General features: G+C 47.5%; 2 protein-coding genes across 6 annotated transcripts in view; one reads left to right on the top strand and one right to left on the bottom strand.

The window, feature by feature from the left end:
• SULF2 (sulfatase 2) overlaps positions 1-8,989 on the top strand; it is a 125,699-nt gene extending 116,710 nt beyond the window's left edge. For 4 of the 5 annotated variants that reach the window (XM_005909287.3, XM_070381079.1, XM_070381078.1 and 1 more), the window contains exons 12-21: positions 2,478-2,694; positions 2,795-2,891; positions 3,335-3,429; positions 4,284-4,343; positions 4,786-4,955; positions 5,142-5,284; positions 6,315-6,438; positions 7,048-7,081; positions 7,324-7,377; positions 8,319-8,989. In XM_005909287.3, the coding sequence (XP_005909349.1) occupies positions 2,478-2,694; positions 2,795-2,891; positions 3,335-3,429; positions 4,284-4,343; positions 4,786-4,955; positions 5,142-5,284; positions 6,315-6,438; positions 7,048-7,081; positions 7,324-7,377; positions 8,319-8,349 (1,025 nt within the window). In that variant the 3' untranslated portion in view covers positions 8,350-8,989. The remainder of the gene's footprint in view (positions 1-2,477; positions 2,695-2,794; positions 2,892-3,334; positions 3,430-4,283; positions 4,344-4,785; positions 4,956-5,141; positions 5,285-6,314; positions 6,439-7,047; positions 7,082-7,323; positions 7,378-8,318) is intronic. The other variant, XM_070381081.1, reaches the window with a different exon arrangement.
• Positions 8,990-9,153: 164 nt separating this feature from the next.
• NCOA3 (nuclear receptor coactivator 3) overlaps positions 9,154-16,747 on the bottom strand; it is a 123,158-nt gene continuing 115,564 nt past the window's right edge. The window contains 4 exon segments of the mRNA XM_070381082.1: positions 9,154-13,183; positions 13,499-13,640; positions 14,115-14,289; positions 15,086-15,323. Of these exon segments, the coding sequence (XP_070237183.1) occupies positions 13,172-13,183; positions 13,499-13,640; positions 14,115-14,289; positions 15,086-15,323 (567 nt within the window). The 3' untranslated portion in view covers positions 9,154-13,171.

The following is a 16,747-nucleotide window of genomic DNA, read 5'->3' on the forward strand; positions in this document are numbered from 1 at the left end:
TAAAGTCTCACCTGTTCTTTATTCATCTGTCCATGGACGTTTAGGTTGCTTCCATGTCTGAGCTACTGTAAACAGTGCTTATCAACATCGGGCTGCATGTATCTTTTCAAGTTTTCTCAAGATATACATCGAGGCATAGGATTGCTGAATCATATGGCAACTCTAGTTTTCTAAGGAACCCAAGTTTTCCATAGTGGCTGCACCAATTTACATTCCCACTAATGGCTGTAGGAGGGCTCCCTTTCCCTGCACCCTCTCCAGCATTTGTTATCTGTAGACTTCTTAATGATAGCCATTCTGACTGGTGTGAGGTGATACCTCATTGTAGTTTTAATTTTCTCTAGTTGATGTTGAGCATTTTTTCATGTGTATGAAAAAATCTGTTTTCTCTTTGGAGAAATGCCCATTTTTTGATGGGATGGTTTGGTTTCTTGTTATTGAGTTGTATGAGCTGCTTATATACTTTGGAAATTGATCCCTTGTCATTGGTAGCATCATTTCCAAATACTTTCTCCCAGTCACTAGACTGTCTTTTTGTTTTATGGTTTTCTTTGCAGCACAAAAGCTTGTAACAAGTTTAATTAGGTCGTGTTTGCTTATTTCCATTCTATTGCCTTGAGACTGACCTAAGATAACCCGGTACGATTTATATCAGGGATGTCTTGTCTATGCTGTCTTCTAGAAGTTTTATGGTGTCATGTCCTGTGTTTAAGTCTTTAAGCCATTTTGAGTTTATTTTCGTGTATGTTGTGACAGTGTGCTCTAACTTCACTGATTTATGTGAGGCTGTCCAGCTTTCCCAACACCCCTTGCTAAAAGACTCTTCCTGCACTGTATATTCTTGCCTCCTCTGTCGAAGATTCATTGACCATAGGTGTGATGCTTTTCGTTTTCTAAAGGTTCATATTGCAGGCCAAGAATTATTGCTTTCAACTTTTTTCCCCCTGCATTCCTGAAAACTATTCGCAAAGGACTGAGCTCTAGCTTTCATTCTTACACTAAGTGGAGGCCTAGACAGCCAAACACACTATTGTGAATTTGCTTTCTAGTGTCAGGGATACGCTTTCCCACTAGAGCAGACTTGAAGAGCTTTCATACACTGGAGCTTCTGAGCTAAGGGCAGTGTGCCTTTGAAAAATTTGCATGAAATGTTCAGAAAGGCTTTGGGATGCTTTCCTTCCAAGTACAGAATTCAACCTTAGACCATTCAATTAACTTTAGGGAGAAAGGCCTAGCAATCACTCCTATCACACCTCGACTGTCAGCCTCCAGCCGGGATTCCTCCTAGTCATTTGCAGGAGGCCTGGGAGGCGTTCTCACGTGTAGGGGCAGAGATAAGAGTTGGACCATTTTCTAATACCGTTCTTTTCCCCCACCAGCTGGGTTTCAAAGAACTTGCATTCAAAATAATTAGTATGCCATTGTGTTGTCTTGGGATAGCCTGCTCTGAGCCCCAGCACCTGCGTGTCCTCACAGGTGATTTAGAGCTTAGAAAAAAACACTTCTCAGCCCCACCTCACTGCCCTCCCTGAGGAAAGCATCCAAGACCAGAGACCTCCCCAACGCCTCCCTTTCTGATCTGGGAGAATGTGCTGCTTGGCTCTTTTTTTTGTCCAGTTCAAATGAATGTTGTTGTTGTTGTTGTTGTTGTAATTTTGTTTTCTGAGGATTTATTGTGGTGTAAATTCACATATTACATTAGTTTCAGGTATACAATGTCACGATTTGATGTCTGTATATACTGTGAAATGATCACCCCAAAAGTCCACTTAACACAGTCACAAAAAATTTTTTTGAAGATCTTCCAGCAACTTTCAAAGATGCAGCACCGTATTATTAACTCTGGTTGCTGCACTGTCCACTTCATCCCCAGGATGGACTTACAACTGCAAGTTTGTTAATACCCTTCTGACACTTTCGCCCACCCTCCCCTCTGCCCCAGCAACCTCTGATCTGTTTTCTGTCTGTATCTATGAGCTTGGTTGACGTGAGATCATGCACTGTCTTGTCTTTTTCTGACTTATTTCATTTAGCACAGCCCCCTCAAGGTCCACCTCTGTTGTCACAAACAGCAAGACTTCCTCCTCTTTTATGGCTGAGTAATATTCCATTTTGTGTGCATCCATCACTGGGCACTTAGACTGTCTCCGCCAATTGGCTCTTGTAAATAATGCTGCAGTGAACACGGTGGTGTAGATACCTTTGAGTTTAGTGTTCGAATCCTCTATTGTGTGGACATCCCAGATGATGCACAGCTCTTCCTGGAGATTTACCTCAGGCCAGTTCCTCCTCAGCTCTAAGATGTCAGTTTCCCCAGCTGAATCACCTAGAGGTCCTTTCCAGTGGGATCTAAAGCCAGCTTCCCAAGGGGTAGGTTTCCTGAGCCCCCAGCTTGGGAGCGCAGCCCTGTCTGAATCAAGGGTCCGCTGCACAGGGAGCGTGGCCTGCCTTCCCAGCCTCCCCTCTGATGCCCACAGAGTACAAGGCCAGCTACGCCCGGAATCGCTCCATCCGCTCGGTGGCCGTCAGGGGGCACCACGTCAGCCTGGACGACACATCCCAGCCCCGCAACCTCACTAAGCGGCACTGGCCTGGAGCCCCTGAGAACCAAGACGACAGGGACGGCGGGGACTTCAGTGGCACTGGGGGCCTCCCGGACTACTCGGCCCCTAACCCCATTAAAGTCACACATCGGTGAGAGTCCAGGCAGGAATCAAGGAGGCGGGCTGGGTCCTCAGCAGGGGCGTCCACAACCCCCACCCAAGGGCCCCACGTGACCCCTTCTCTCAAACAGGTGCTACATCCTGGAGAATGACACAGTCCAGTGCGACCTGGACCTGTACAAGTCCCTGCAGGCCTGGAAGGATCACAAGCTGCACATTGACCACGAGGTGAAGGAGTCTGCACCGGGAGGGTTCTCGCCACCTCGAGCTCAGCAGGGCCACTGGCCAGAGCAGGAAGCAGGGAGGCAGGCCCAGGGGACAGAGTCCCGCAGGATCCTCACCAGGGCCTCAGACAGTTCCTGCTGGGGGACGAGGGGCAGGGAAGGACCACGCAGCCATGACACACCCCTCTATGATGTACAAGATGCTTACTCCACACTCAGCCCTTCCTTCCAACAAGCCTGGGGGGAGGCCTTCAAGTCCTCCAAGGGCTCAGCTGGTTCTCGGGCAGAACAAGACAGGAGAATGATCTTTGGTTCCTTCAGCAGGTAGAACCAAGGACCCACCTCAGAAACCACAGACACAGGCAGCAACTGGGGGCCCTGCCAGGCAGGCCCTTCTTACCCAGCCCCCGAGAGTCTCACGGCCTCCTTTCCTACTTCCTCCTTCAGATCGAGACGCTGCAGAACAAAATCAAGAACCTAAGGGAAGTCCGAGGTCACTTGAAGAAAAAGCGGCCAGAAGAATGTGACTGTCACAAAATCAGGTGAGAGGCCCCTAGAGCCCCTGCAGGATCGCTCCTAGGAACACAGCATCCTCTCTGTGACTTCCTCCACTATTTTTATATTCCTTGCTTAGAGTAAACACAATAGTAACCAGGAATAATGCACATCCTGTTACCACCCAGACGTCCAGATTTCATGCTCTGCCCACAGGCAGCCCGACTGTGGAACCAGTTTCCCAGAAGGAAAAGTGCCTCCACAGACAGCCCTTCCAGGAGCAGCCCACATGGCCTGGGACCCACTTTACCAGATCAGGGAATCCCCAGCCCAAGGGTCAGAACTCAAAAGCAGCGCTGTCCAACCACACCTCTGTGGTGATGGAAGGCGCTGGACCTGTGCTGTCCTGTTTGGTGGCGGCCAACCTACCACCTGTGATTATAGAGCTCTGAATGGCAGCCACTGTAACTGAATCACTCGTTTAATTAAAATTGAAATAGCCCCAGGTGGCTAGTGGCTACCACAGTCCCTGCTGCCTTTCCAGAAAGGGCTTACCCACTGTGGGTTTCCCCAGGGCTGGCCCTGATCAAGCAAAAGCTGGGCGGGCAGGGGAGCTGGAGGCAACCCACCTGGAGCCAGGTCCAGCCTCCAGGCATGGTTAACTTACACCTACCCTCACATTCTGTGTCTGGCCGAGGCCTTCAGCCAGGGTCTCTCAGCTCACGCATGGAGGAAGGAGCCAGGCAGGCAGGAGGCTGCCACCCTGGGGATAGTGTCTCCCTAGCATGGCCCAGGAGGAGAAACGGGGGTCCCAGAGAAGCACAGTTTGCAGCCACCCACTAGGGTGGCCCTGGGCACAGTGTCTGAAGGCTGGGCTGGGGGGGGCGGGGGTCTGTTGCAGTTACCATGCCCAGCACAAAGGCCGCCTCAAGCACAAAGGCTCCAGCCTACATCCTTTCAGGTAAGGGCAGCTGCAGGCCCTCCTGAGAAGGGGGCCCTCCCTGAAGCTGAAACAAACAAGGACAAGCAGGTCCTGGCCTTTCCCTGGGAGGCGCAACAGGCCCTGCAGAGCCCCGACTCCCAGATCAACCCTAAACCTGGCTCCAGGCGCTGCCTATGGGCAGAGCGGGTTATGGCAGGGCAGGGCAGGACACAGGCCCCCAGAGAGACGTGTGAGTAGGAGGCCCAGCAATCTCCTGGTACCATCCACCCCTGCGCTGCTTTGGGAGCTAATACAGGATGACAGGAGCCTCATCTGGCCCCAGCCCTGCCCTGCACCAGCAGTAGGATTTGGAAGGCCCTTTGGGAAGTCTCCAGGGCCGTGCCCACAGCTCCCGGGGCAGGAAAAGGCTCCCATGTGGGGCTGGGGGAGGTGTGAGGGGTGCGGCCCTGTGTGCCCCTAGGAAGGGTCTGCAGGAGAAGGACAAGGTGTGGCTGCTACGGGAACAGAAGCGCAAGAAGAAACTCCGCAAGCTGCTCAAGCGCCTACAGAACAATGACACGTGCAGCATGCCCGGCCTCACGTGCTTCACCCACGACAACCAGCACTGGCAGACGGCACCCCTCTGGACGTGTGAGCCAACTGGGCCCGGGGCGGGGGTGCTCCTCCCAGGGGTCCCAGCATCCCCTCAGCTTGTGAGTGCTTCCTGCCAGGCCCTGTGGGTCTTTCAGGAACAGGTCCCCCAGCAACCTCAGGCAGGACAGGAAGGGGCTGGCGGCTGGGCTTCCCCAGCTCAGGGCTCGCGCTCTTCCCTGGCAGTGGGGCCTTTCTGTGCCTGCACCAGTGCCAACAACAACACGTACTGGTGCATGAGGACCATCAACGAGACCCACAACTTCCTCTTCTGTGAATTTGCAACCGGCTTCCTGGAGTACTTCGATCTCAACACAGACCCCTACCAGGTAGACAGCACAGGCTGGAGAAAGGGGGCCGTGGGGTACTTACTACAGGCCTTACCAGGTAGGCAGCCTGCGGAAATGACCAACAGCTTTTCCAAGTCCCACGGAGTCCCTAAGACAGAAGTGAGGAGAAGCCACCGGGAAGGCTGAGGCTCAGTGTGCCACCCTGCCTGCCTGCCTCCTCCCAAATCCACTATCTACTGACTGATCACCCATAGACTCTTTATTCCAACTTACCCACCTGGGACCGTTGCAGCAGGCTTTGTGGGATCTTGGGGAATGCCTAGAACCTGGAGCTTCAGGGGTTCTTAGGGTCAGGCCAAATCCTGTAGACCACAGGCCTAACTAACGATCACGCAGCCCTTACTCTGCGCTTCCATGTATTAACCCATCTGAACATGCACGAGACTGAAGAATGGGACTCATCAGCCAGAGAGCCTGGTGAGCAGAACTTGCCTGTCCCTCATAAAACATGGTCATGACCCAGCTTCAGCATTAGAGCTGCTCAGTAGCATGGTCTTGGCACTGTCCAGTCTTCTATAGAAAAGCCTGACAGCAATTTTTTTTACACCCTTTTGTAAATGCCAGCAACTCGACTGTCTTGTTTTGCTACTAATTACCATATAGGCCACCGGGCATCCCCGTATTTTACAAAAAGGGTTGACTGAGCTGGTAGGTTAGTGGGTCACAGCAGTACCTGGACCAGGACACTCACCCAGACCTTTGCCAAGTAGCTGCCTTCCCATCAAGAGGACCTGAGAGGCTGGGAAGGGCTTCTTCCCAGGCTTGGTATGTTTGCTGACCGGTGGTTCCAGGAGTTCAATGTGAAATCCATGGTGGTTTTTGAGATTTCGTGCACATGAGGCTAGAGGCAACTGTTCCAAACCCCAGCCTTTGTGGAGGTGGATGTCACCACCCCTTACCAGCCACATACTCCCCACCTGCCCAAATCAGGCCCCCTGGTTGGTAGAAGTCGGGGGGGGGGGGGCCTCCCATCCTCATCTCATTGATAACCTACCTTTTTTCCAACCAGTTGATGAATGCAGTGAACACCCTGGACAGGGACGTCCTCAATCAGCTACACGTGGAGCTCATGGAGCTGAGGAGCTGCAAGGGTTACAAGCAGTGTAACCCCCGGACCCGGAACATGGACCTGGGTAAGCAAGTGCCCCAGGGTGGAAAGAGGTGACCACAGGAGGGGACTGAGGAGGGCCCATCTGAAGAGTGAACTCAGAATCACCAGGAGCTGGTGAATTCTCTAACATCCACCAGCCATGTGCCACTTTTATGGTGAATGCCATCACTCAGATTTATCACTCTGTGCCCGCCAGAGTGCTGAGTGTTTTCTAGGCATTAACTGACAGGCGTTCCGACGACCCTCTGAGGTGAATCTGCACGTCCTCGTTTAGTGATGAGTAAGGGGACTGGGTCCAGAGCCCACAGTTGGGCTCTCCCCACTGTCCGTCCTCGGTAGCACAGGTGTTCACGCCCACCCATGGGTCCCCCACCATGAATGACCACGGTTAGTGCTGAATGTCTGTGACAGGAGCCTGAACGTGATAGGCTCAGAGTATATGTCCCCGACAGTGTCTTAGGGACTGCTGGGAGTTCAGGCCCCTCTGTCTAGGGGCCACTACATCACAGGGCTTATGACCAAAACACTAAGTGTTTTAAAAAGACGAGAGACAGCTATACAGTTTGTCCTTGCTGGTGCCGTTTTTGCCCTAAAATTATGTTTCCATGTTGTACGTTTCTCTGTCCTTTAGGACTGAAAGATGGAGGAAGCTATGAGCAATACAGGTATTGCTTTTGCTTTTAAAGCCTGAGAACTGCCCTGTACGGTGACCCGTCCTGTAGTCTAACCTCAGAGGTTGCACGTGTGAGGTTGGGGTGCTGCCCTATCTCTGATCTGCCAGGGCCTGGCTCACCCACCAGCGACAGCTGTCCCCTAAAAGGCCTTCTTCGTGTAGTTCTCTGGGGGTCACTTTTTCTTTCTTGGTGATGGTTAATACTCTTTCTCCTTTTGACACTTGAAAACGTAGGCAGTTTCAGCGTCGAAAGTGGCCAGAAATGAAGAGACCTTCTTCCAAATCACTGTGAGTTGAGGAACCAGTTTACCACTAGAGAGCTGGTCTGACCCGGTTCGCTTTGCCGAGGCTGTTCCCCATGCATGCCCTTTTCTCATTCCTCTCGTCTGTTCTCATAAGACGGGAAGCAGTCGTGCCAGTCTTTCCAGTAAAATAACCTACTTGGATACACCGCATGTACTAGATCAATACTTGTTGTTCTCCACATCATCATCTCTGCTTTGGAAGCTCAAGGCCTCCCTGAGAGGCTCAGCAGCGTGTCAGGTGGCTGAGTACCAGGCATCTTGAAGGCTGTGGCTGCCGAGCTGCTCCCTGGTCCATAGTGTCAGCGGCAAGGTGACCTCATTAAATGGTTTCCAGAACACCCACACTACAAGCTCACCCACGCTAGGGTCAGCAGAGGCTATGAGGGGCCAGGAGGCCGTGGCAACCTGGAGAAGTCACTCTGCTTTAAAGAGAACAGAATGGGATGCAATTTGAATCCTCTGACTCATTGAGAAAATGCAGAAGTGCAGATATATACGACAATTTGTTAATGGTGGCAACTAGTCTGATGTGACTTTACCTTGCAGGCCAATCACGCCCGTGGTGAGCTGCCATTTGTAACCTCCCCCTCATTTTCTATCATTATATGCATGTAAGTCTGTGTGGCTTTAACAGGAAAATAATAATGGGCCAATTAAGCATTTCTTTGGTGCAACAAGAATCAGAGTACTTCTCACATTCCTTAGCCACCATCCTGTCCAGATCCTTAAATGACATCTTTGCCAGTCACTGTGTGTGAGCCAACAACTGACAGTCTAGACAATGAGACAATAGCAAGCCCTGTCCGAGGGATCTGGAATTAACTCCTTCTCAGCAGCCACATCCTTGAAGCAAAGCTGACTCAGCTATAGGGCCGATTAAGAAATCCTTAGGCAGCATGATACACTGTCTGCTTTGTTCTACAGGGGACAGCTGTGGGAAGGCTGGGAAGGTTAAGAAGCACGAGCTGGACCTCCAAAACCAGAGGCGTCACCTGTACAATGAAAAACCCTGAATGATTTCCAGCAGACCTGTGCTGTCAGCCAGGAGGCCGAGACACACGGAACCCACCTTCAGTCAATGCGGCAGATTCTGGACGAGAACCAACGGGAGCAGTGAGACTTCCGGAAGTCCACGCTTGTCCCTGCTTTTGCTTTGGATTATACCTCACCAGCTGCACAAAACGCATTTTCATATCAAGAAGTCACCACTAACCCTCTCTGAGGGGCTCACAAGGGAAGAAGAACAGAGAGATTTTCTTGGAAATTTCCCCCAAGGGTGAAAGTCACTGGAATTTTTTTAAATCACAGGGAAAGAACCACCCTGTTTTAAATCCTGTTATTCTTTTGGTTCGTCACAGAAGAGGAGGACAGAGGGAGGAAACGGTGCACCAAGTTTGACAGTGAGTCAACAGCACAAAAGACAGGAATTTCTATCTCACCCTATAACCCTGGCTGCCTCTGAAGACAATGACTTCAATGTATATATGTGACTATTTACATGTAACCAGCTCGGAAACTTCTAGGGGAATCTAATAAGAAAACCCAATTTTCAAGAGTGGCGGTGTTAATAAATGGTGTGGCCCGTGTAAAAGAAACCCCTCGCAGTTGTGGACATTCCTCTTCCTGACCAGATGCCATTTCTCCCAGGATTCCTTCGTTATCTGTCCCAGAACTGATGTTTTTTAAAGTCCTGCAAAGACAGGAAGTTGATGTATGCCCCAAGTTTTAACAAAATTGTATTTGTAAAGGAATTTTGTAGTCTACGTATTGTCATACAATGTTGAAAAGCCCAGCCAATGACCAGCACTTGGCATGAGGTAACCTTTGACATTTTTCTAAAAGGCCATTTCTTGGGAGTTGTTTTTTGGCGTGTTTGGGTTTTTTGTTTTTTTTTTTTAAAGCATTTGAGATACTACCAGTCAACATCTTTTTGGAAGGAAGACACCTTGGGTTGAGATGGATTTTTAAAAAGGGCTATATGTGGTTATAAACTGACTAGAATTTACCATACTTTGGGAACCTTATCTCATATCACACCAGCTTTAGGATCACACTTTGTAAAAATAATGACCAACTACAAAGCCACTCACCTTAGCCAGCCCTTCGTGTACCAGGCAGTCCGACCAGTAAAGGCAGCTGTGGGAACGCTAGACTGGGAGGAGGAGGGAGAGAAATTGCACCTGGCTCCGCACATTTCTCCCTAACACGTGACCCCCTAGGCACTTACCTTGTGTAAGCAGAGGGCCACGGTTCTCAAGATTTCTTTTACCCTCACAGAAACCTTTATCCATTAGCTGAAACACAATTTCTTATATTTTACCCTGAATTCGACTGGGATTTAAAAAAAAGAAAAAAAAAGTGGCACGCTCTTGGCCTTCAATTTTAAATAGAAACCTTTATTTACAATGATGTCCAAAATGATCAAAGGAGTCATAGCTTACCACTCAACTGTCTCATAAGTTAGCCCATGTGGTTTGAATTCTCTGCAGTGTAAAGCATGATTTTGATTTTTTACAAACAACATTTAATGTAAACTTGTTTTAAAGTGAATTCATTCTCAATACTGTAAGTCAATTCCTGAGAATTTAAATCTTGCTCTCAGAATGACATTTCCATCTTCTCCTTTCAAAAAAGAGAGAGAGAAAGAAAACACCCTGCTTGTGATTATACAGTCTGCCTTGGAGCTGAACAGCAGCTCCTGCTCTTCTGCAGAGGGGACAGTTCATCTGTCCGAGCAGTTTTACTACTATGAATTTCCCACTTGCAAACAAATGCATGGCTTCTGCAAATAAAAAGGGAACTAACTGGACAGGCATATGGGTAACTGGCAACCCATTCTGTTTACTTCTCAGCTGTAAGTAAGTTCCATGGATCACGGAACTTACAGGACAACAAGCCAACTATGTTCTGTAGTGCCCACCCCCTATACACCCCAGTTCACCTCAGACATTAAATACTGATTAAGCATCCTGCTGATTGATATTTACACCTTTCCATCAAGATGCACGATTTAGAAAAATGGCATCATAATATGAACATTAACAATGGATTTCTATTTGTTTTTTAAAAGGAAGAAATGTTATCTCCTTTATATCATTTTGATCTTTATAAAATATATATATTTATATTTATATATCTTTGGATTCAGCAAAAAAGTAGGTACTGGAAATATCTCACATTCTAAAAGCAGATGAAAACGTTACTTATACTGTTCACCCAACAGATACTAAGGTTTAAAAAGTGGTGGGAGCGGGGCGGAGGAGAGGTAGGCAGCAGAAATACAAAAAATTATCCATAAAAAATAAAAGGGGAATTAAGGTAAAAACAAATTATCTCAAAGACTGCCATCTATTAAAAGAAAATCAAAATCTTAAATTTGCACCAATGAACAAGTAGAAAATATAAAAACTTATAATAAACTTCACTTTTCTTCCATATAAAAAGGGGGTGTTGCCTTCCACTTAGCCTGGAGTCAGAACGGACTGAGAAAAAGAATCCCAAAACTGAGTTTTTAATTAAAGTCAAGAAAGGTGAGAGCACCATTCTATTTCTCCCCACATACACGCAACTTTAAGAAACGTTCAGATACACCTGATGCAATTGTGTCTAAAAAGAGACTCTTACTCAGCTCTTCCTCTGTCTCCAGACCGGAAGATGCATTATCTGCAAAGTGCAGGCCCCTGGGATGGAAGCTAATGGATTTGTAGTCTTAGATTTATTTTTAAGCAGGTGGGGGGGATGCAAAACTCAAATCCACTCTAGTGGTGTTTCTGGAAATACAGGTTTCACTTAGTCATACGCAAGTCAAAGAAATCAAATGATCTTACCTTCAGAGACACCTAGAAAGATTGGCTAAATGAGTGAAAAAAATTTTAACTGGCTCTCAGTTATTGCTAAGAAATGACACCAAGGCTAACAGACATTTGAAAATCATAGATAGTCTAAAAACCCCATTTCATTCAACTGCTTGACCCTGATAAAAAGTAAGCTAGGTAAAGGGAATCAAACTTGACTTTCTTCCCTATTCCCAGCTGACAAGTGGCAGCAGCAGAAGGGGTGGTGGAGGAGAGGGATACAAAGGCGCCCAGTCAGACCTGGCTCCGAATCACATGAATGTGGCTGCTCTGCAGACTGAACTCTTTAGGAATAACCATGATGCTACTTCCTCCGATTCTCAGGACATCACAGTAGGAGAAGGACAAGACAGCTGAGCAGATGTGGTTTCAGCTGAGCAGAAACCACACATCAAGGATTCTATGCCTGAGACCTCAATGTGGGATTCAAGTCCTAGCAACCAAAACCTTAGAGCACTCCTAAAATGGATGAGAAGATGACGCGTTCAATTAAAAATATATACATATACCATGACTTGCTATTTATGGACTGCCTAAAAATCCAACATTCTTCTTTGGAATCAAATTGCTTGATCTTTTAAAATTCTTGATTTTTTCTTAAGTTTATTTCCCCTTGTCTGTTCTCTCCCCCCAAATTAACGAAGTGCTTAGTTCTGGTAGAGAAATTGTTTTTAAAAAATGTAAATGCCTACATTTAAATGATCGCTTTAAAAAGCATTTAGATTAAGAGACTGAACAGGAGCGAGCATCTAAGGCTAGGGGCAAGGAAAACCTGTTGGCCGCAGCCCCTACCCCAGGCCACAAAATTCAGGGCACGACTTCTGTTGGTAACCTCACCACACTGAACTTACTGAAACTGACAATGTTAAATATTTAGCTTCACAAACTCTGTAAAAATGAGTTGTTGTGGCCTACAAAAAAAAAAAAAAAGGTATATACATATGTTACATCATACAATAATCTTAAAGGTCATATTTACAAAAGAAAATCTATTCACAGAAACATTGCGAAATTCTGATTCAGAATGCAGTACCTGGCCTTGGGGTTTCTGCAGTTTATTTTCAAAAAGCATTATTGCTCTACCATATAGGCAAAGGGTGAAACCAGTACTTTTCATAACAACAACAAAAATCATAGTTCTTGTCCAACAGGTAAGTGTAGACAACAACTAGGAATGTGGTTCACCATTCCTCAAGACCAAGAGAATATTGCATGTATCCATTACTTTTTAAATAAAGTGCACTCAGCTGCACGTCAGCAAGTGAAGAACTGCCACTGCTGCAATTAAATACTGTCGTCTGTTTTCCCTTCTGCAAAGCCATCTGACACCAAGGACAATTCCTGGAGGTGAAGTATTACAGGACGTTAGGGGCAGATAAAAACCCTATTTAGGAAAAAGCCTAGGACAACCAAGAGGAGGCTGGGAGCTATCCTTAAAGGAGAACCTGGAAATGCCACCTTTATAAGACAGCCTGTGACAAAAACCCTCGAATGTGGACCATGCTCTTCACCGAGTACTGCAACTATCAAGAAACTCATCTCTTGATTTCTCCAATGTTCTCTGGCCTCACCTCTATTTTTTCCAAAGACTCTGGACAGCCAAGCAGAAAAAAAGTGACACAGGACAGTTTGTGATCAGTAACACTCCGTACCTCCAGAATCATATCCCCAAAAGGCAGAATGCCAAAAATATTTGTTTTAAACACCATGATACATAGGAGGAGGGAAAGAAAACAGGTAGATATCACACTTCAGGTTAAAATTCAGTCCTGCTCAAATGACATCACTTGAAATACCGTTGATGGAGATTGGAGCTGGTCCTTTCTTCAAAGCTGGGTGCCTAGAACAACGATTCACTACTCCCGGTAATCCTAGTGCAGTGTCTTGTACGGTGATTTCCTTGGACGTCATGGCGTAGACAGGTCAGCAATATTTCTGTTGGCAACCAGAAGAAACATGAGTGAAACACACGCTTTGTCCAAAAGAAAAGAATCCCTATGTCTCCACGGATGGCTTGCCACATGGCTCTGGCTGACTGACTCAGTCCTTAGATACCAGGTTTCTAAAAGTATCAAATGGCCCAATACCTTCAAACCAAAAGTTTTTTCAAGGATTATATATTTTAAGTTAAACATCCAAGGTAAAAATCTACCTAGGACCTTTACATTATCATTGAGGCTTTGGTTCTCTCCAGAGAACAGGAAAAAAAAATGTTGAGAAGGGGAAGGAACAGAACCCCATACCCTATACCTGATCAGGACCCATGGGCATGCCAGCCATGGGCATGGCGTTCATGTTCATCTGTCCCATGGGACCACCGCTGCCGTTCATGTGCACCATACTGTACGCTGCAGGATTCCCCTGGTGGGCAAACTGCTGCTGGGGAAAGGTGCTGTGAAGAAAAGTGGGAAATTACCTCCTGGGTCACTTTCAAAACACAGGACAGGCACACAGAGACCACCACAATTCTGTCAGTGTTGCTATACTTAAGCAGAGAACATGAGCAAGAAAACTCAGACAGCCTGTCTTCTCTCTTTCACAGTTGTCTGTGCTCATACCCTTGTGGATATGCACACAGTAGGAAGGTGTCTCAGAATGGATGAGCCAAATAACACCCTCTAGTATCAGCCCAGGCCTTTGGATCTCCCCATCCAAACAGGCTTGGCTGCAAAACAGAGACTAATTCCCTGAACTTTCGACACATTCTAGTGGCTGACTTTCAAAGTCCCTGTTCTAGGAATTTCCCAGCAGTCCAGTGGTTAGACTCTGCACTTTCACTGCATAGGACCTGGGTTTGATCCTGATCAGAGAACTGAGGTCCTGCAAGCCTGGTGCCACGGCCAAAAAAGAAGGCCCTGCTCTTCACCTGTTCCGGGCCAGGGTTCCTGATGGCCAGCCCTTCATTTCTGATGACTGATACATGGGTGCGGTCTGAGGATGCTGCATCATGGGATTCTGGGAGGGACCCATTCTTGATGACATCATCGCATTGGGAGGACTAGGCACTCGACCAAAGGCTGGATCTGGTTGTTGTCCCATCCCTTTAAAAAAGAAAGAAGAAAAAGAAGTTACAACGTTCAAATGGAATATCAGCTTTCTATAGAAACTTGAGGTTCCTTTTTTTTTTTTAAGGTGGGGGAATATGGTTAAGTATAAGGTATAAAGATGTTGCTGGTCAGTAATTCTTGCTTCTCCACAAGGTGACAACCAGAGCAACAGGCTTCCCATACAGACACCCCCCATCTGGATCCCCCAAAGGGCAGCCACCCCAGTGAGCTTTCTGACACAAGGACACCAGGTCACGGCCCTCTGCCCTCCAGCCCTCTTTAGAGCACAGGGCTGCTGTCCCTGACTGAGGGATGCACCCTCAAATGTCAGCTCCCCAAGAGATTCCTGGAGCCCCACTCCTTCATGCTTCTGGAACCTCACAGAGGCATGCCTTTAATTAACATGCCCAAGCCACCAAGGAAAGGAACTCAGAAAGCCTACACAGCGCCTTCCTCTCACTGTTCAGCAATGGCAGAGTTCTACTACACTGGGACATACTGGGGCGGGGATGGCCTGCCTGGTACGGCCTTCTTCCAAATTCAGATGTGAGGAACTGAAAAAACAAGACCAAGGCGGAGAAACCTCAACTATTGAACGATCATCTACCTCAATGACAATCACCTGTACACTGAAGTAGACAGTTTTGTTCTGCTATTTTTAGTTAATCTGTTTCTCTTATGAAATAGTAAGACAATGAATAGCATTTGTTTTCAACATACAACACATCTAGTGAACATTACGTCCTCAGGAGTGTTACTTGGGGGTAGACATGACCACTGTCAAGTGTACCGTAATTTGAAGGGTATGGAAACTGCTGGGGTGGAGCTTGCGGCATGGCAGGCCCAGCCAGGACCCCATCCATGCTAGGGGACGCAGTCACATTCGGGGGTGGACTGAAGGCCTGGGTTTGCTGCTGCTGCTGTTGCTGCTGCTGTTGCATCATCATCGCCACCCTCTGCTGCCGGAAGTGATGACTCAGCAGCTCTCTGCTGCGCTGGGCAACCATCTGAGCGTTAAGGAAACCCTGCTAACACCAGAGAAAAGAACACAATTACACACGTACAGCAAGAGTCAGCCAGTTTCACGTGTATGGTGCACGCATGACACATTAGGTATCAAAGAAAAAAATACCCAATGCTTTTCTTTATCCTTAGAAAAAAGGAAATGCCCAATTCTCATTATGGTAACAGCTTTCTGACTCAGTATGGGGGTGGGTGTTGGGAGAGCAGAACAGGGACCTCCGTATTATTGGGGGCTAGGGGACAAAAGCAGCTTCCCAGGTGGCTCAGTGGTAAAGAATCCACCTGCCAAGCAGGAGAAGCAGGTTCAATCTCTGGGTGGGGAAGACCCCTTGGAGAAGGAAATGGCAACCCACACCAGAATTTTTGCCTGAGAAATCCCATGGACAGAGCAGTTTGTCAGGCTATAGTCTGTGGGGTTGCAAAGAGTCAGACACAATTTAGCAACTAAACAATAACACGGAGAAGGCGATGGCACCCCACTCCAGTACTCTTGCCTGGAAAATCCCATGGATGGAGGAGCCTGGTGGGCTGCAGTCCATGGGGTGCTGAGGGTCGGACACGACTGAGCGACTTCACTTTCACTTTTCACTTTCATGCATTAGAGAAGGAAATGGCAACCCACTCCAGTGTTCTTGCCTGGAGAATCCCAGGGACGGGGGAGCCTGGTGGGCTGCCGTCTATGGGGTCGCACAGAGTCGGACACGACTGAAGCGACTTAGCAGCAGTGAACAATAACAACGGGATGAAAGCAGCCAAGTCATCAGGCTTTAACATAATTAGGAAACAGTCCTCAAAGTGAGAGAATATTTAGGAGTAGAATTTGAGGACAAACTTCTTAAAAACTGTGAAATAAAACAAAGGGGCAGGAATGAGATTCTGTTTGGGGGAGAAACAAAAGAGAAGCCAAAAATACAGCAAAGGAGTGCAGTTACACGCAAAGAAGCACGACACCACTCCTGAAGGCCTTGGAGTCTCTCTAAACCTCTGACGGGGGAGAGCAAGGAGGTGATGTCATTAAAGCGCTGAACAAGGCAGCTGATCTGCCAGCTAGGAGAGACCATCTCCAAAAAGCAAACCTTAATCACCTTTTTAGAAATTATCCTAGCTCAGCTGATAACAGGATGTCTGATTATCAAGAAAATATACAGGTACTGGTACTTCCAAGCACACCTAAGAGAGTGAAAACTAGGCATTTCACAGTTGTTTAACAGTATTTCAAACCACAATAAGGGATTTTCGTTTAGTCATTTGCCTTGTGCACACTATGGAAATGCCTTAATACAGTGTCCAGCATGGGCTGGAGGCAGAGACCATTAAGAACATCCCTCCCACCATGGGAAATCAGTCACCTCAAAGACTGTCACTGAGAGTGGGATTATGAATTTTTTTTTTCCTGCTGCTTTAGACTTCTTATATCAAATTCTACCCA

The sequence above is a fragment of the Bos mutus genome, chromosome 13 (genome assembly GCF_027580195.1).
Source record: "Bos mutus isolate GX-2022 chromosome 13, NWIPB_WYAK_1.1, whole genome shotgun sequence".
NCBI classification, from domain to species: domain Eukaryota; kingdom Metazoa; phylum Chordata; class Mammalia; order Artiodactyla; family Bovidae; genus Bos; species Bos mutus.